General features: G+C 38.9%; 1 protein-coding gene across 4 annotated transcripts in view; it reads right to left on the bottom strand.

Moving 5' to 3' along the window:
- LOC138736715 (XK-related protein 6-like) overlaps positions 1-20231 on the bottom strand; it is a 90061-nt gene that overhangs the window by 30413 nt on the left and 39417 nt on the right. Inside the window, exon 1 of one of the 4 annotated variants that reach the window (XR_011340524.1) lies at positions 7000-7109. The exons of 2 other annotated variants lie outside the window; for them this stretch is intronic. Coding sequence is in view for 1 of the 2 variants with exons in the window: in XM_069886680.1 (XP_069742781.1) it covers positions 17961-18189 (229 nt within the window). In the remaining variant the exon portion in view is untranslated. Of the gene's footprint in view, positions 1-6999; positions 7110-14377; positions 18190-20231 lie in introns of those variants that run through there. One more of the 4 variants, XM_069886680.1, reaches the window with a different exon arrangement.

The raw sequence follows: 20231 nt of genomic DNA, 5'->3' as shown, positions 1-20231 counted from the left end.
GGTTTGTCCTTCTAAAATGCAATACCTCATCCTTGAATGTATTACCTTTCATCTACCATTTCTCAGCCCATTTTTCTAGATGGTCTAGATCCCTCTGCAAGCTTTGAAAACCTTCTTCACTATCCACTACGCCTCCAATCTTAGTATCATCTGCAAACTTACTGATCCAATTTACCACATTGCATCTACATCAATGATCTGAATGATAAACAACAATGGTCCCAACACTAATCTCTGAGGCATATCACTAGTCACAGGCCTCCAGTCTGAGAAGCAATCATCCACCACTATTCATTAGCCTCTTTTCCACTGACACCTTGTCCCAGGAATTAACAGGTTAAGGGTCCAGTGGAAAAAGAAAACAATCAGCATGCCAGCATCAAATCACACTGGAGATTGATGGCCTCTACCCCTCATCATATCCCTGATGTCAGCTGATGCCACCAAGCTGATTTAACCAGTGGAAAAAGGACAACTTCCATCCATTCCATTTGAAGGGAGACTCTCCAATCCTCAGGGATGTGTTGTGTTCAAGTGAAAAGCAGTCAGTGACCTAGTTAAAAGTGGCCCAGTGGAAACAGCACAAATGGCTTCCTATCCTGGGACACTTCACGGCCAATTAACGGGGATGCCAAGGGAAAAAGGGCCTTTGTCTTCTCCTGTCCAGCCAATGTCGAACCCAGTTTACGACTTCACCATGAATACTAAGCGGCTGAACCTTCCTGACTAACCTCCCATGTGGGACCTTGCCAATGACCTTACTAAAGTCCATGTACACAACTTTCCACAGCCTTTCCTTTGTCAACTAACCTCCTCGAAAAAAATTAAAAATGACCTAAAACACACAAAGCCATTTTGACTATCCCTAATCAGTCCCTGGCTATTCAAATACTTGTGTATCTGATCTCTTCCAATTATTTATCCATTACTGGCATTACACTCACCAGCCTATAATTTCCAGGGTTACTTCTGGAGCCTTTAAACAACAGAATAACATTACTTTCCCTCCACATCATGACTAAGGACATTTAAATTTTTCTGCCAGAGTTCCTGCAATTTCTACACTAGCCTCCCTCAAGGTCTGAAGGAGTATCTTCTCAGGCTCTGGGGATTTACCCACCCATATTTGCTTTAAAACAGCAAGCACCTCCTCCTCTTTAATCTGTACAGGTTCCATGACCTCACTACTTGTTTTCCTTACTTCCTTCAACTCTATGCCAGTTTCCTGAGTTAATACTCATGAAAAAAAAAACATTTAAGATTTCCCCCATCTCTTCTGGCTCCATACAAAGCTGCCACTCTAATCTTTGAGGGAATCAATTTTGTCCCTTACTCTCCTTTTGTTCTTAATACACCTGCAGAAAACCTTAAGATTTTCCTTCACAAAAGCAACCTCATTGTCTTCTTTTAGCTTTCCTGGGTTTTTTTCTTCTTGAGGTTTTTCTAGAATTTTTTTTAAACTCAAGTACCTCATTTGCTCTTTGTTGCCTAAACCAGCTATATACTTCTCCTCTTCCAAACTAGATCCCCAATATCCTTTGAAAACCAAGGTTCCCCACGGCTGTTAACTTTGCCTTTAATCCTGATAAGAACAAACTCTGTACTCTCAAAATTTGAAGGTCTTTTTCTTCCCTCGAACATCCTTGCCCCAAAACAACTTATCCTAATCCACGCATTCTTGATCGTCTCATTTCCTCAAAATTGCCTTTCTCCAATTTAGAATCTCAACCCAAGGCCCAGACCTATCCTTCTCCATAATTAACTTGAACCTAATGGCATTATGATTACTAGACCCAAAACCTCCCCAACACATACTTCTGTCACCCGTCCTGCCTCATTCCCTTATTGGAGATCCAGTATTGCATTATCTCTAGTTGATATCTCTACATTGATTTAGGAAACATTAGACAAACTCTGAGCCATCCAGCCCTTTTACAGTATGGGAGACCCAATCAATATGTGGAAAATTTAAATCTCCTACTATCACACCCTTGTGTTTCTTCAGCTGTCTCCTATCTCTCTACAGATTTGCTCCTCCAATTCTTGTGTCTATAACACAACCCCATGAGCATGGTCATGAATTTCCCGTCCATCAGCACCACCCATATAGCCTCAGGGGATGAGCCCTCTGGTCTAACCTGTCTGAGCATAGCTATGATATTGTCCCAGACGAGCAATCCCACTCCTCCACCTTTCATCTCCCCGTTCTATCACATCTGAAGCAACGGAAACCCAGAACATTGAGCTGCCAGTCCTGCCCCTCCTGAAATCAAATTTCTCTAATAGCCATAATGTCAGAATTCCATGTGCCAATCCACTCTTTAAGCTCATCTGCCTTCCCTACAATATACCTGAGAACATGTCCACCACATTGATTTCTAACATTACATGTAATGTTCACATAATCTTTTCCCTCCTCCATTCCTCTATCTGCTCTGGATCCCATCTCCCTGCAAATCTAATTTAAACCTTTCCCGGAGCAACACAAGCAAACCTTCCCACATGGATATTAATCCCCCTCCGATTCAGATTCAAACCGTCCTGTTGGAACAGGCACCATCTTTGCTGCAAGAGAGCCCAATGATCCAGAAACCCGAAGCCCTCACTCCTGCACCATGTCTTTAGCCATCTTTTTCAAAGTCAAATATATCCCTCTACCAAATGTGCAGGTGTATAAAAGTTATTTATTTTATTTTCCTTTCTTATGAGAAGTACGAAAATAAAAGGGAATAGTCTCCTATTTATTCTGTTCAGACTACTCTATTTCTACTAAATCTCCCTTCAGCTTACTCTCTATCCAAAGAAAATAGCCTCAGCCTCGCTAATCCATCATTTTAATTGCAAACCCTCATCCCAGGAACCATTCTGTACATTGTACTTATGTATATGACAACAAACTCTCATCTTCTCTTTCCTGTCCTTCCTGAACATTTTATACCCTACCGGTTTAACTTTTATTTTGGACTGTAGAAATTTCAGTACTGGAGAAATATTTCAGTTCAAGAGGAAAATATGGTAATGTATGAAAATTAACAACCTTGTTTTCTTAAGATTTAATATCAGAATTACACAAAGTGATAAATTTACATGATCAAGATATCTTGTAATGGTAATTCAGGATAAAGATTTTATAACATGTTTTATGACTTCTTTAAATGAATCCACAGCCAGTGTGTCCTAACACATGGGGGCAAATAATCCTCGGACAACTTGCCCCCTCCCCCAGCCCCCATCTGCACACACTGCAGTAGCTGAACTTTATGATTACAGAATTATAAAGCACAGAACAGTCTCTTCATCCACACTAAGCAAGGTGGCATTTCAGGCTCATCCCATTTGCCTTCTAAGTCATTCCCATCTGTCCATTTGTCCAAATGTTTTTTTGAAACTATGCTTGTTTCTACAGTTTCCTGTGACAGCTCATTCATAGCCATCTTCTTGAATCTAATTCTTCCAATTTGAAGATATGATTCCAATATTCACTCTCAAATAGCTAAAAATAGAGTACTTTGTTCTCTATGTTAAGCACTCAGTTATTACTAAAACAATGTTACCTGTAAATGTGGCTAACCATTTTACACAGTAAAGGTAATTGCACTTCAAAAGTTACCAAGCACTTTGGGAGGATTTGACATCGCACAAAAATCATACATAAATGCTAATCTATCTTACATTTTATTCCCTTAAACTGCAATTAATGCACAAGGACTTTTTTTTTTAAATCTTGCTTGTCCCTGAAGTAATTTGACCAATACATTAGGACTATATGCTCAGAGTTTTGTTGTGTACAGGAAAAATGGAAGATGCAATTTGAGGCACTGCTTATAAAATTTGAATACTTTGACAGAAAGAAAAGTACATTGGCTGCAGAGCAATTTATTTTGTAATATTTTACAATCTATACATTAGAAATACTAATAGCCAACACAAAAAAATTGCAACTTTAAAACATATACAAAGACAAATGCTATTGTTTTTCTGTTGCTGAATGTTGTGCAATCAAAGCTGCAATAAATACCGTATATTTCGGCATATAACTTGAGTCGTGAAACCCTAAAAAGGTCTCTCAAAAATGGGGAGGGGGGGGTTTGACTTATATGCCGGATATTCTTTTGAGACCTTAAAATCAGCTCAAAAACCGTTCCTCGTTGATTCGGCGTACAAGTCGGTCCTTGAAAAAACAATTTGGCATATAGGTTGGCCCTTGAAAGACCAAAAAAAGAAACTTTTATTGAAAACAACAACACATTTCGAACCCTTCAAAATCACTATCATCGTCTGAGGCAAAGATCGCGGCAAGCACATCAATATTTTCACTGTTTAAATACAGTCATCATACGGTCCCAGTCTGTATCTCATATGGTGGCTTCAGCTTCGTCTTCAGTGTCACAAAATAAATTATCTTCCGTGCCATCAATTGCACAAGAGACACCACACTTTTAAAATGATTTTATTAGAGTCTCTATTTTAACTTTGTCCCATGCCTTGAGCACAAAGTCACACAGCACATCAAGCAATAAAGTGCGTATTGCCCCACCTTTTGTGAATAATTTTTCTGTACTTGACATATGTGTATTCCATTCCTTATGCATATCGTCTTTGAATGGCTTGCTCAGCAGACATCGAGAGGTTGCAAAAGAGACATCAAACCACCTGGGATAACTGCCATGCAAATATTGTAATGCTGAGGTAAAACACAGGATTCTGTTGACACCATGGTTAAGTGAAAAAACACACAAATGCTGGAGAAACTCAGCAGTCAATCAGTGCCTTTATGTAGCAAAGGTAAAGATACATCACCAACATTTCGGGATCGAGCCCTTCATCAAGGTGTGGGGAAACATGAGAGATGTCCGAACAAAAGGGGGAAAGGAATGTCCGGTTCTTACTACAGGACCCCACCACCAGACACATTTTTCCTTCTCCACCCCTCTCAACCTTCCGTGGGAACCACTCACTCCATGACTCCCTTGTGCACTCTTCCCTTCCCACACATCCCCCCCACCCCCCCCGGCACCTTCCACTGTGGTCGAAGGAGATGTAATACCCACACCTCCTCCCTCACCACGGTCCGAGGTCCCAAACAGACCTTTCGGGTGAAGCAACACTTCACCTGTACCTCCAAATAACTCATTTACTGCATCCAGTGCACCCACTGTGGTCTTCTCTACATTGGAGAGACCGGTCGCAGATTAGGAGATTGCTTCGTCCAGTACCTTCTCTCCATCCGCAACAAAAGCGACCTCCCCGTGGCCAACCACTTCAATTCTGAGTCACGCGCTCAAGCTCACATGTCTGTTCATGTCCTTTCACACTACCCCATCCTGACCACCTGCAGATTGGAAGAACAACACCTCATTTTTCGTCTGGGCACACTCCAGCCACATGGCATGAACATTGAGTTCACTTCATTCCACTAAATAGTCATTCTTATTCCTACTTCCTTTCTCTCTCTACCTAGCCTAGACTCCTCCCCCCTCCCTGCAGTCCTCCCCCCCACCTATCATCTCCCACCCTCACCACCCACCCTCCCCCATTTGTTTGGACATCTCTCAAGTTCCCCCACACTTTGATGAAGGGCTCAAGCCCGAAACATTGGTGATGTATCTTTACCTTTGCTATGTAAAGGCACTGTTTGACCTGCTGAATTTCTCCAGCATTTGTGTGCTTTTTTCAAGTAATGTAATGCTAATCTACTTTTAGTGTTCTTTATTAAGTGGCTACGAAACATATCCCAGACAAGCAAACTCCATTCCTTGTACATGTTCCACACATTTTCTACCATTTTTCAGTATGTTTAATTTTGCATTTGAAGATTACCATGGGTCTTAACTTCGTCCCACCGGCCATGCACGATAACACCACAGTAAACCTGGTCCTTTCATGGGTTGTACTTCTGGTTTGCAGTTTTCACACCTTTCCATTCCACTCTTCTATTCCCCATCATGTTGAAATTCATGAAGGTTTCGTCCATGTTTCCAATGTTTGCCAATGCAAACTTGTGTTTCTGCCAGTTACATATAATAAACTGGTGAATATCTACAACTTTCTGATCAAGATCTTTTGGTAGTTTCTGAGCAATTTTTTTTGTAGTAATACCAGATATTTCCTGTTCATGAAATGGTTGCACCAGTCTCCTGTAACTTCAAAATCTTAAGTGAGTTCTGGATGCGACTTTGCCCACTGCAGTGGAAATGTTCTTATTTTATTTCAAGCGATTGTGTAGCAATCTTGCCTCTGTTCCCGTGTCAATTCTGCATCATAATTTTCCAATTCTGGCCAACAAGTGATTCTTCTTCTGATCGAACATTGCCTTTTTGATATTTTTCTTAGTCTCTTCTTTCTTCCTCCAATCTCTTACCAACTTATATCGAATTTTCTTGCAGCAGTGTAGTTGTGGGTTTTCTTGGCCATTTCTATCACTTTTACTTTAACACTCGCTTTCATACCCTTCGTTTTGATGGAGCCTTCATGATAAACAGATCAATCATCGTGATTTGGTGGGGGTGTGTCTGGGGAGGTGTTTGTGTGTGGGGGGGAGGGTGTGTGTGTGTGTGTGTGTGTGTGTGTGTGTGTGTGTGTGTGTGTGTGTGTGTGTGTGTGGACTGATATGTCAACAAACACCCAACATTTCAAGCATCGTGATTTTTGGAGGTAGACTTATGTGCTCAATATAAAATAAAACCCTTAAAATGAGGCTGAAAAAAGCAGGGTGGGGAGGGTCCGAAATCTGCCAGTCAACTTGTATGCTGAAATATACGGGTGGTTTAGTTTCTAAAACACCCGCAACAATATATTGAACAATACAGATGGGCTGTGACTTAATCAGATTTTCTTATGGGGCCAATTTACAGAGAGCAAGGGTTCCTTCTAGGGATGTCTTTTGCCTATCTTTAATTCCACACAAACTGAGAAATAAAGAAGGGGTAATCGTGTTGTAAACCAAAAGCACAAAATTGAACTCCATACACTATATGCGCCAGTCCAAGGGTCACACACCTCCTTGTAAAAGCAAGTCCCATTCCTTTTCAAGATAAGCTGGTTATCATTCGCTAAATTGATGGTATTCAAGCTCCAAGATTGATTCAGAATCAATGTGTTATGACATAAAAGAATGAATGTTCTGTAAAAGAAATTAAGATTTCAACATTGATGTGAAAGTCGCAATAAAATTAACACAGTATACAGACAGACAGCAGATTTTAAACTTTCCCAGCTGCCATTCCCTCACTCTGAACTTCAGAAGAAATAACTTCACCATCAAATTCTTGTTCAATGCCTTTAACTAGAGCAACTCTTAATCTTCTGGCCTCGAAAGGACATAATCACAGGCAAGAATTATGAAGGTGACCAAAGACAGACTAGCAAATTGCTACTTTGTGTTTCTATTCCAATATACATCTGACAGAGTGACCAGCTTAAGCTTCCATGGAACAAAAAGATCCTTAAAAACAAACCCACTCAGATATGCAGCCAGGCATCCTCTTTGCATATGCCACCTCACTGAGTTGTAGCAAGGCAAAAGTGTTTCAAGGACCAATCTTCTGATCGTTTTCACGACAGCAGCTTGATAAGTTAGTAATGCACAGTTACTAGAGCTGACTGGAGAGGATTTTTAATAATGCAAAGTGCAAACTCAAATGGACTAAAATTAGAAACACCTCGATTACAAAAAGTATTTCATGTATAAATTAATGCAATTAGAGATATCAATAGGTTTGCTTGATGTGTGAAATCATTCAGAATTGTGCTTGAATAGTTTGTATTTCTTGAAGGGTCATTAAAACACCCAGAACAATCCAGAGCAATTAAAACACAGAATATGAACACTTGTTTTATTATCAGGAAGCTTGTTTCTATTATATTCTCCAAAATATTGAGCGGAACAAAAGGCAAAGTGAAAAAATTCATCGTCTTTCTGCTTGTCCAATCGATTCATATTATTTCCTGTAAAGTTAAAATGTTACCTAAAAAAGAAAAAAAAATCAGAAACAAAAAAAAATAGAATAAAATAACTTTTTATTTTATTGATAAAAAAATTTCAGACATTTTTCCTCCCTTAACAAAAGTCCTGTATCATATTCAGCAATACAAGGCCACAATTCTGCATGTGGAAAAAGCTGAAAGGAATAATAGATGCAATAAAGAAACAAAGAACAACTTAAAATGTGTTATTTACCACAACACCGATATTTGTCATGAGCAGCCCAATTCACATAATTACTGTAATTAAAACTAATTGCAGTAATACTAAAAAATTCTTTCAGCATTTGCATACAAGAATAACCTTTGTTGACATGACCCCCATATGACATGACATTGAATTGTTACAAAACATGCTGTAGAAATAATTGCTGACTTCAGAATGTAAAAATACCTTGGATTTACTTGAACTTGTATTTTCATTTCAACTCCACATAACTCACATCAAGATAAAGCCCAAGTAATTGCTTACTTTGGAGTGTGAAAATATCTTGCTTTTACTTGAACTTTTATATTCATTTCTCCTCCACCTAACTCACATCAAAGATAAAACCTATTATTCCTGGTTAGTGATGTTCACATTTTAGTCATAGCAGTATTTCTTCGCTAAATTGATGGTATTCAAGCTCCAAGATTGATTCAGAATCAATGTGTTATGACATAAAAGAATGAATGTTCTGTAAAAGAAATTAAGATTTCAACATTGATGTGAAAGTCGCAATAAAATTAACAGTCTATTCAAGTCAAGTTTATTGTCATTTGATTTTTCAAATACAACTTGATGAAAGAGGGTTCTCCAGACCTTGGTGCAAAAATATGCAGACACACCATCAGACATTACACACATGCAGGACACATTATATCTATAAAAATAAATAAATTTTGTTTTGTACAAATGAGAGTCTCGGATAGTTAGTATAAGCAGTTCCTTTGGCCGTAATGCATAATGTTATTCACAGAATACATTCCATTTTTGTAAACTATCATTGGACATCCAAGCAGATAAAAATTTGCTGGAGGTACTAGGCAGGTCAGATTGCATTCATGGGTAGAAATAATCAGTCAACATTTCAGGTCCAAAGCCAGAGGGTGGTGAATCTGTGAAATTTGTTGCTACAGGTGGTTGTGAAGGCCAAGTATTAATAGGTTCTTGATTAGCCAGGGTATCAAAGTCTATGAGGAAAAGGACAGGCAGAGGGGCAGAGTGGAAAAATGGATCAGTTTGTGTGAAAATGGCAGGACAGACTCATTGGGCTTAATAGCCCATTTCTGCTCCAAGGTTTTATGGTCTTGTAGATTCTAGCAGATGTAGCTTTTGTGTTTCTTTAACATTAGTCAGATTCCTGGATTAGGTCATGTGACACTTAGCCACAATTTGTAAGTTGAACACACTACAGTTGACTGAGCCTATCCTTTGGTGTCAGTATGCATAAGGTAGCTTTTGAAGAATGTAGAGAAAAACCAATGATAACCAGGGAACTCCAGTGTAATGAGATCTTAAAGGATTATCATGGGGAACATGGAAACAATTTTCCTTTTCAGCTCAATGTAAAGGCAACAGGAGGTTGCAGATGCACATACAATTCAATTTTGGCATGATAATTACATGAATAGAATTCTCTTCTGAGGAACAACCAAAACCAGGCACTGTGAATGTCGTTAATACACAAAAGTGCTGGAGAAACTCAGCAGGTCCTGCAGCATCTACAGGTGGCAAAAATAAATAGACAATGTTTCAGGACAGAGCCCTTTGTCAAGGTATGAGCAAAAAGCAAGTGGGCAATTAACAAAACATTTAGAAAGTTCTGTATAAATCAGAGTTGGGGGGGTCCCCACTAAAATTGATGATTTCTTGCTTACATTTGGATCAGGAAGATCGTGAGGGGCTGAATGCCCCCTTCTCTAGGGAGGAGATTGAAAAAACCTTTGGCTCATTGCAGGATAATAAATCACCAGGGGTTGGATGATTTCCCTGTGAAATTTTATAAAGAGTTCAAGGATCTCCTAATACCCCTTCTTATGAAGGTGGTGGATCAGGCGATGGAGATACCTACACTCATGGAGTCTTTCTCAACAGCAATCATCATGTTAATCCTGATAAAAAAGACAGGGACCCATTGAATTCCTCCTCTTTTACGGCCATCTTGTTATTGAATGCTGATTACAAAATCATAGCAAAAGCATTGGCCAATAGGTTGGCGGTATATTTGCTGAGATTAATAACCCAGATCAAGCTGAATTTGTAGAAGAGGCAATCAGCAAACAACATAGCTAGCTGCTTAATATAGTACATCTAGCACAACCAGTGATGGATCCAGGAGTGGCCATAGCTGTGGATGTAGAGAAGGCCTTCAACAGATTGGAGTGGAACTTTTTGTTCGAGGTACTGGAGAAATTTAGACTGGGACAAACATTTAGTAATTGCATTAAGACACTACTATAAACCCCAAGCTAAAATGTGTTCAGTGTTTCCATTGAGTAGGTCCAGTAGGCAGAGCTGTCCATTGTCCCTAGCATTGTTCATACAGGCCACTGAGCTGCTGGCAGAAGCCATTTGGCAGGATCCAGACATAAAGGTTCAAGGTGATGATGTATTAGTATATTTGACACACTCTGGGGAGGGGGGGGGGAAAGGGGTCATTGGCCAGGCTTAGGACCATTCTGGAGGATTATGGGAAGGTCTCAGAGTAAGTACAAGGTAAATCTGGACAAGAGCAAGATCATTCCTTTGATGAAGGGGGGGTTATAGACAATGCCAAAAGGGAAGTCCATTCACATGGCCGCAAGAAGGCATTAAGTATCTGGGATTAAAAGTAGACATGGATTTTCGCAACTTATACAAACTCAATTATCTACCTTTGCTCCAGAAGACTGAGGAGGACCTCAGCAGATGGAGAACTCTGCCCATAACTTTGGTAGACAGAGTTAACTGTGTTAAAATGAATGTCATGCCGAGGCTACAATATCTATTTCAGTTGTTACCCATTCCGTTGCCCCAGGGCTTTTTTTAAGATGCTCAATGGATCCGTCATAAAGTTTTGTGGAAAGGTAAAGTGGCTAGAATCCCTTTTTTAATATTTTATTTAATCAACATTTATAAGATCAAATAATGAGAATATACCAAGTTACATAATGGAATGTTAACAAATATAAACTTAAAACTCCTCCCACCAAAAAAAACTATAGTAGTCCCAGAACTAAAAACAAAATATTTCATAAAAAACAATCACAATTGACTAAGTAATTAACTAATTAATTAATTTGGATTGCATCAGGTGACATTCAGAAACCTCAGAAACTTCACACAGTCATTATTTTATTTCTTCAGGGGAAACTTTGTGCAACAGGGAAAATATAAAAGTAAATATAAATTATTATTTTAACTTCATAAATCTAGCGTACAGACCCCAAATTTGAAAAAAATAAAGAGTATTTATTCCTCAAATTATATGTAATTTTCTCCAATAGAATGCAACTTTGAATTTAAGCATGCCATCTCTCTAAAGTTCATGACACATCAGATTTCCATGTTACAGCAACACATTCCCTTGCCAACTTAACAAATTTCAATTCAGAATCTGACGATAATTCAGGGTGACACTTTCAAAATTAACTAACAAAAATAATTCAGGATTTAAATGAAAATTCACCCCCATTATCCATTGTAAAAATTTATGAATAGAAACCAAGACCACGTAGAATGAAAAAAGTTTCAATTTCTATTCCACATCTAAAACATTGATCCAATAAATTCAGTTTCCATCTATTTAATTTCTGAGGAGTAATATACAATTGATGTAAAAAAAAAATTATAATGAAGTAATCTAAATTTTACATTAATAGTATATGTCATAACTTCTTTACACAAATGTTGCCAGTCTTCTTGTTCTATGGTGATATCTAAATCTCATTCCCATTTTTTTTAAAATGAACAAACCTACTTTGGGCATCTGTTCTTGCAATTAAAATAAACTTTTTAATCATTCCATCAACCATATTTTTTTCCAAATCTTATGTCTTTTAAAATAATTTCTGGTCCTAATTTGTCTCTTAGATAAGCCCTCAACTGAAAATAACGAAATAATATATGATGAGGAATATTATATTTAAGCATTAGCTGATCAAAAGACATCAATCTATTATTATCATAACAATCTCCTAATTTTGAAATTCCCTTATCACACCATGTTTAAAAAAGGATTATCCTTTGGAAAAAGTAAGAGAAGATTGATTAATGGCGTTTTTAATGAAATAATGTTTCCATCAATTTCTAATTTTATTTTATTTTATTCCAAATATTCAACAAATGTCTTAATATTGGGACTTACTTTTCTATTGTACTAGATTTAGATTCCCATTTATAAATAAATTCATCTGGCATAACTTCTATCTTAGTTAACTCAATGTCTACCCATGATGGTCTAGATTTAACAAACATACAAGCTAAAAAACTTAATTGAGTTGCTCTATAATAATTCTTAAAATTAGGAAGTTGCAACCCTCCTTGTTCATATTTCCATGTTAATTTCTCTAATGACTTTCTTATTATTTTCCCTTTCCAAAGAAAGCTATTTATTTAAATCTAGGAAAAAATTTTGAGGTAAAGGTATAGGCAAAGTTTGAAATAAATATTGAATTCTTGGAAAGACATTCATCTTAATACAATTGATTCTCCCTATTAACATAATTGGTAAATTGACCCAAATCTTCCTTTCTTAAAAAATATTGGGATGTAATTTAATTTATATAATTTTTTCAGATTAGTAACAATACGTATACCCAAATATTTAATCTTATCAGTCCCCCTAAAATGAACTATTTCTCTACAAAGTGAATAATCTCCTTTAACTAGTTCCGTCACCTCACTTTTATCCCAATTTATTTGATATCCTGAAAGTTTCCCACAGACTAATAATTGTTGATAAAGTCTTGGTAATGACATTTGTGGTTGAGTTAAATAAACTAATACATCATCCGCAAATAAACTAATTTTACACTGGGTCTGTTCTCTCTCAAATCCCCTTAATTGTTGATCATCCCTAATCCTTTGTCCCAATGGTTCTATGGCTAAAGCAAACAGAGAAGGTGATAATGAATATTCCTGTCTACTAGGTCTATTCAAATTTAAAAATTGGAACATCTCTTCATTTGTAGTTACTTTAGCTTTAGGACTTAACCCAATTTATAAAGTTTACATTAAAACCAAATTTACTGAGCACCTTAAACAAAAAATCCCATTCTAACCTATCAAAGGCCTTTTCCACATCTAAAACTACAATAAGGCTCAAGTCTTTTGGCTGAGCTAAAGGAATTATACTTAATAACCTTACTATATTTTCTGGTTTGTCTATTTCTAACAAAACCCACCTGATCTTTATTTATTAAATCAAGAAGAAATTCATTAATTCTATGCGCTAATAATTTTGCTACAATTTTATAATCTACATTCAATAAAGATATATGTCTATAAGAAGTTGAGTTTAATGGATCTCTATCTTTTTTAGGAATAACCGTAATAATTGCCATGGAAAAGGTTTCTGGAAGATAATGTTGTTCAAAAGCTTGTGCTATTACCTTCATGAATAATGAAACCAATAAATCTTTAAACTCTTTATAAAATTCAAATGAGAACCCATCTTCATCTGAAGATTGATTATTTTGTCAACTAGAAAGCGCATCAAATACCTCCTGTTCAGTAAAAGAACTATCTAATTCATCCTTACCTTCTTGAGTTAAGCTTGGTAATAACAGTTGTTAAAAGTAATCATCTATAGCAGGGATGGCCAAACTTGCTTAACATAAGAGCCGCATACCATAAACCAGATATTTGAGAGCCATAGGAATCACGCAATTGCAAGCCACACCCACTAACACCATTGTTAACAGCCCCTTTCAGGTCACCATAATTCCCGAAGGCAAAGCCGCCCAAAATACCCGAATGCGGCTGTTGGGAGGCCACCTGAAAGCGGAGAACCTGTCCCCGAGGTGTACTTACTCAACCCACCTCAGGGAGGTATATTCTCTGCTTCTGAGTGCTCCCCCTAGGCACCTGAAAGCAGCAAGGCAAAGATGGCTAGCAGCTTTCAGGTGCCCAACAGCGGGTTGGTGACCCACTGACAGCCACCCTCCCCGCTGCCAACACCTACCTTTTCTGCAAGCCACACATTACATATCAAAGAGCCACATGTGGCTTGCGAGCTGCGGTTTGGCAACCCCTGATCTATAGCATCTTTATCATGCAATAATTCAGAAGTATAGAACTTTTCATAAAATTTCCTAAATACATCATTAATTTTGTGAGGTTTGTAAGTCACTCGATCATTATCCTGTTGTATTGCTGGAGTGCCAGTTAATGAAGTAGACAAAGACGATGTAGTCAAACAATAATCATGGCTTTTATTAGCAGAAACTAATAGTACAATAATGAAAGACAATGGGTGCATACAGTTATACCCAAGGTGAGTGTCTCTAATGGTAGAGATAATACACGGCCAATGTCAGTAAGGCAAGGCTAACCGAAAGGAAGACTGACAGCTTAGCAGAGATTCACCACAGTCTCCCCCGGCAGAAGAAAGGTTAAAATCAAAGGGACAGCTGCTCGGTAAAAATTTAAGTAAGCAATTCATTGATACCATAAATGGCATTGAGAACTCACTAACAGCCAAAACACGCCAGTATCTAGCAGAGCAATCGGAATATAATTAGATGTTTATGAATACTGGAGCGCCTCGGGTTGTTTACGGAAACAAGTTGATTTTCTAATTGGGACAGGTGCAGGCTTTGCAACCTTGGGAGCTGGCGGTGCTGGTACAATTCCTGGATCTGTAATGTGGGAAGGTCAGACTTCTGGACCCGCTCCAGAATCGCCAGCGTGAGGCAGTGGAGCCTCAGCATAGCCATCTGAATGCTTACTAGGGGTCACAGGCTTGGAGGGGGGAGGTGAGCCCAACCTCTCAGGATCATTCTGAGTAGGGGTGTGAGGAAGAGGTGAACCAGGTGGGGCCAAATCTCTTGGGGGTACAGTGTCCGTGCTCCCATCTGGGAATTTAACATGACCATAATTGGGGTTAGTGTGCAGTAGTTGAACTGGTTGGACTAGAGGGTCCGTTTTACGCGTCCGAGCATGGCTCTTCAGCAGTACGGTTCCAGGCTCAGATAAACAGGCTGGCCAGTCCATCACAGTTCCTGATTTCCTAGGAAAAGCAAACATACGTTCATGAGGTGTTTGATTTGTTGCAGTACACAATAAAGACCGAATAGAATGTAGCACCTCAGGCAGCACCTCCTGCCACCGGGTAACAGGGTAACCATGTGTCTTTAACGCAAGGTTAACAGTCTTCTAGACTGTAGCGTTAGCCCTTTCGACCAGCCCATTGCCCTGTGGGTTGTAGCTCGTGGTACAACTGGTGGCAATCCCCTTTCGTAGCAGGGCTTGGCGCAGTTCAGCGCTCATGAATGCTGAGCCTGTCTGTATGAATGTAACTGGGAAAACCAAAAATACTGAAAATTCTATCAAGTGCCTTAATGACAGACACTGCCAAGACGTCAGGGCAGGGTATTGCGAAGGGAAGCCTTGAATATTCATCGATTACAGTAAGGAAATATATATTGTTATTGGAAGGTAATGGCCCTTTAAAATCTAAGCTAATCCTCTCAAAAGGTCGGGTTGCCTTGATGAGAGTGGCCCCCGGAGCTTTAAAGTATTGTGGTTTCCATTCTGCGCAAACAGGACAGCTTCTAGTCAGTTTTCTGACTTCTTCCAGGGAGTAAGGAAGGTTGTTAGCCCTTATGTAGTGGAAGAATCTTTTGTGTTTAGTACTAAACATGTAGGCTACAGATTTCTGATCAGTGACCAAGGTAAACTTCCTGCTGGCTAGAAAGCGTCTCCAGTAGCGAACAGCTTCAATGATAGCCTGGGCTTCTTTTTCAATGGCAGGATGTTTAAGTTCAGGTCCGCGTAACGTGTGGGAGAAGAATGCCACCGGTCTGCCCTTTTGATTAAGGGTTCCTGCCAAAGCACAATCTGAGGCATCAATTTCCACTTAGAACAGGACATCCTCGTCAATGGACGAGAGTGCAGCTTTGGCAATATCAGCTTTATTCTCTCGCAAGCTTTCAAAGCTATTGTAGAGGGAAAGATTTTGTGTCAAACAGAGGGCGTGCTTTCGTAGCGTAGTCATGTACCCATTTGCGGTAGTAGGAAAAGAATCCCATACACCTTTTAAGGGCCTTTGCTGAGTCTCCGGGTGGTAACTTCTTAAGGGAACCCATTCTTTCAGGATCGGGGCGGATTTCACCCTTGCGAACAATGTAGCCCAGAATGGGTAGCTCTGTTGCGTTGAAAACAATGTAAATGTAAGATTGAGTTCTTTAGCTGTTGCTAGGAATTTCTTTAAGTTGCTGTTGTGTTCAGTCTGGGTCTCCCACAGATAGTGACATTATCCAGATAGGAAAACGTACCTTGTAACTTATATGTTCTAACGATCTTATCCATTTCCCTCTGAAACACTGACACACCATTAGTGACTCCAAAGGGTACCCTTTTAAACTGGTATAACCCCCCCCCACCACCCAATCAGCCTCAAAGGCCATATAGAGTCGTTCCCTTTTTTTTAAAATGGGGATTTGGTGGTAAGCTGCTTTGAGGTCGATAATCGATTACACCTTGTATTGTGCTATCTGATTAATCATTTCATTGATGCGTGGCAGTGGGTTGGCATCCAGGTAAGCATAAGGTTGATTGTCTGGCTGTAGTCAATAGCCAGTCGTTTCTTAGTGTGATTTTTCAGAACATCTACCTGGACTCGCCACGGACTCTTACTGGGTTCAATCACTCCCTCTCAGCTTTAATAAACTCACGACCCTCTTTGCTGTAAGAACTGCTCTTTGTGACAATCGGCCGACACTCGGGAGACAGATTACTGAACAGAGAGGGAGCTTTGATCTTTAATGTGGACAAACTGCAGTAACTAATGCGGGGGATGGTAAGTGTGGGTAGTGGCCCATCGAAATTTAACACTACACTTTTCATCTGAGATTGAATATCCAACCCCAGTAACAGGAGCACAGAGATCAGACATTACAAAAAGCCCAACATCAGCAAGACAATGTCCCTGCAAGTTCAAAGTAACTTTACACTTTTCCCGTACAGTTTTTGTAAATTCACTACAAGCCATCGATATCTTTCGGTTCGCTGGATATCTCTGCAAATTTAAGGCTTCGGCGACCTTCTCGTGGATGTAGCTGTCAGTACTCTCCGAGTCTATTAAGCAATCGAGAGTCTCACCATTCACTTCCCCCTTCATAGTCAACCGTTCCAGTCTGTAACAACCCCCAAGCTTTACAGTCAATTGAGCTAACACAGGGGATTTCACCTCGCCGTCTCTTGAACTAGATTCAGCCGGTTTGTCTGAAATTCCTCCTTTTCATAGTTGTCTTCCATTCCCGCAGCTCCAGGATGAATTTTCTTAGCCCTTCTTCTTCTTTTCAGTGGGAGTACTTTTTGCCTTACACACTTTAGCAAAGTTGCCGAGTTTCCCACAATAGCTGCAGGTAGCAAATCGAGCCGGGCACTTCTGTCTGGGGTGCCAGCTCTTATCACATAAGCAGCATTTGCCAGGGGTTCGCCCTTTTCTTTCCTTCAGGGTTCCAGCACTCCTGGATGTTTCCCTTTTGGTTTCTAGCATTTCACAGGACCATGTGGCACTTCTCAAAGTTTTGGCTAGAGTGACTGCCCGGTCATAGGTTTAGAGCTCCATCTCCAGTAGCCTCTGACGGATGTAACTGGAGTCGATTCCGTTGACAAAAGCATCCAGCTTCAAGGCATTGCGGTGTTGTTGCACATTGACTGCCCTGACATCACATTCGTTTGCCAGTGAGACAAGGGCTAGTGCATAGGCAGCATCACTTTTCCCAGGTTTCTGGTGCCTAGTCAGCAACTGGTGTCGAGCAACCACCACGTTCCGTGGCACCACATATCAAGCGGTCATACGTTCCTGGGCTATAGCCAGAGTGGTAGCTCCTTGCGTTACGGCAAAAGGGACCTCACCCAGCAGGGAATTCAGGTGGCCCCACTGTATCGCCTCATCGACCACATTGTTTCGGGCCATGTAGTAATCGAAACAAGCAATCCAGTGGTTGAAAATTTCTCTAGCCCTCGGGGGAGACTGGTCGATTGTCAGCCGCTCTGGCTTGAGTGCTGCATTTCTGCTAATAAAATTGGAGCGTCAGTTAATGAAGTAGACAAAGATGATGTAGTCAAACAATAATCATGGCTTCTATTAGCAGAAACTAATGGTACAATAATGAAAGACAATGGGTGCATATACCCAAGATGAGTGTCTTTAATGGTAGAGATAATGCATGGCCAATGTCAGTAAGTCAAGGCTAACCAAAAGGAAGACTGACAGCTTAGCAGAAATTCACCACAATTGCATTGATTGTTCCGCTTTTAATTCCCAAGCCAAAACCTGATGTGATTGTTCCCCAATTTTATAATAGTTTTCTTTAGAACGTAATATCATTTTCTCTGTTCTGTACATTAACATTGTATTGTGTTGTAATTTGTTTTATTTTAACTAAAGTTCTAAGCTTATCCTTGGAAGATGATTTTTGAATTTCTTTTTCCAATAAAGTTATGTCTTTTTCCAATTTATCTATACCTTTCATGTAGTCCTTTTTAAGTTTTGAAGAATAACATAATATGTCGTCTTAAATAAGCTTTCAACGCATCCCAAATAACAAACATATCTTTGGTTGAATGTAAATTAATATCACAAAACAATCGAATTTATTGTCATATAAATAAACGCAAATCAATCTCCATCTATAAACTGAAGGTTGTCTTTCTAAAAACTCCAACTCAATCAAAAGAGGAGAATGGTCAGATATTAATCTGGATTTATAATCCACACCAATCACTCTTGATTGATTATAGGCAGAAAGCAAAAAGAAATCATTCTAGAATATGTATCAAACCTGCTAGAATAAAAAGAATAATCCCTGTCCTTAGGATGCATTCTTCTCCATACATCAATTAAATTAAAATCTTTCAAAGACAACAATGCCTTTGACTTAATTATAGTTTACGAAGATTTATCCAATACAGGTTCCAAACCATTTAAAGTCACCACCTACCAAAATATTTTCAAATACATTCCCCAAATTTTAAAAAAAATCCTGAATAAATTTCTGATCATCCAAATTGGGTGCATAAATATTCAATAAGGTCCATTCTTCAGAAAATATTTGGCAATAAGATATCTTCCCACTGAGTCTGTAATTACATCCTGAATTTTAACGTAATTTTTTATTAAAATTGCCACTCCCCTAGCTTTCGCGTTAAATGTAGAAAAAGCTACTTGACCTATTCAGTCCCTTTTCAATTTTAAATGTTCAATGTCCATCAAATAGGTCTCTTGTTAAAAAAAATTATCCACTCTTAATTTTTTTTAATATATGACAAAACCTTCTTCCTTTTTATGGGGCCATTAATCCCATTAATATTAAAACTCAATATCTTGTCTGCTTTACCCATCATTGTTGTATATACATAAATATAAATATATATATTCCAACAAATAAATATCTCTCGTTCCTGTCCTGGAAAAATTCCCATAAATCAAAATAGGTCCTGGCATCATCACCTGCAATCCAATAACAGTAATTTCATTTAAAACTGAAATAACAACAAAAAATAGTAAATCCCTCGCTCCTAAAATGGCAGATAAGCCGGCATTGCCACCCTCCATTATACAGGTCATTGTCAACAATGAAAGCACATGCAGATGTCAAAGAGAAACATGCCCAACCCCCAGGGGAAAAAGGAATTTTCTTGTCATCAAAATATCAAGACTAACAAAAGGAAAAGGAGAGATTCCTCCCCCCATTCATCCACAAGTCATTTCAACAAGTCCTCTTTATGCCGAGCCTCAGAGAAATCTTTAACATAGTCTTCAGATTGAATATAACTGGTGAAGAAAACACTCTTCTGATCTGGAATTAATATTTTCAACATAGCTGGATAACTAAGTACAACTCTATAGCCTTTATCATATAGAGCTTTCTTAACTGGGTTAAACTCTTTCCTTTTCTTCAAAAGAGCTCGACTCAAATCCAGATAAAAGAAAATCTTATTACCTTCATAATTCAAATGTCCACGTTCTCCAGCTCTTTGCATTGCCAATCCAAGTATCTTCTCCCTATCCTGATAGTTAATAAATCTGATCAATATAGACTGAGGTCTCGGA

Source organism: Narcine bancroftii, chromosome 6 (assembly GCF_036971445.1).
Source record: "Narcine bancroftii isolate sNarBan1 chromosome 6, sNarBan1.hap1, whole genome shotgun sequence".
NCBI classification, from domain to species: domain Eukaryota; kingdom Metazoa; phylum Chordata; class Chondrichthyes; order Torpediniformes; family Narcinidae; genus Narcine; species Narcine bancroftii.
This window is presented reverse-complemented; position numbering and strand designations above follow the sequence as displayed.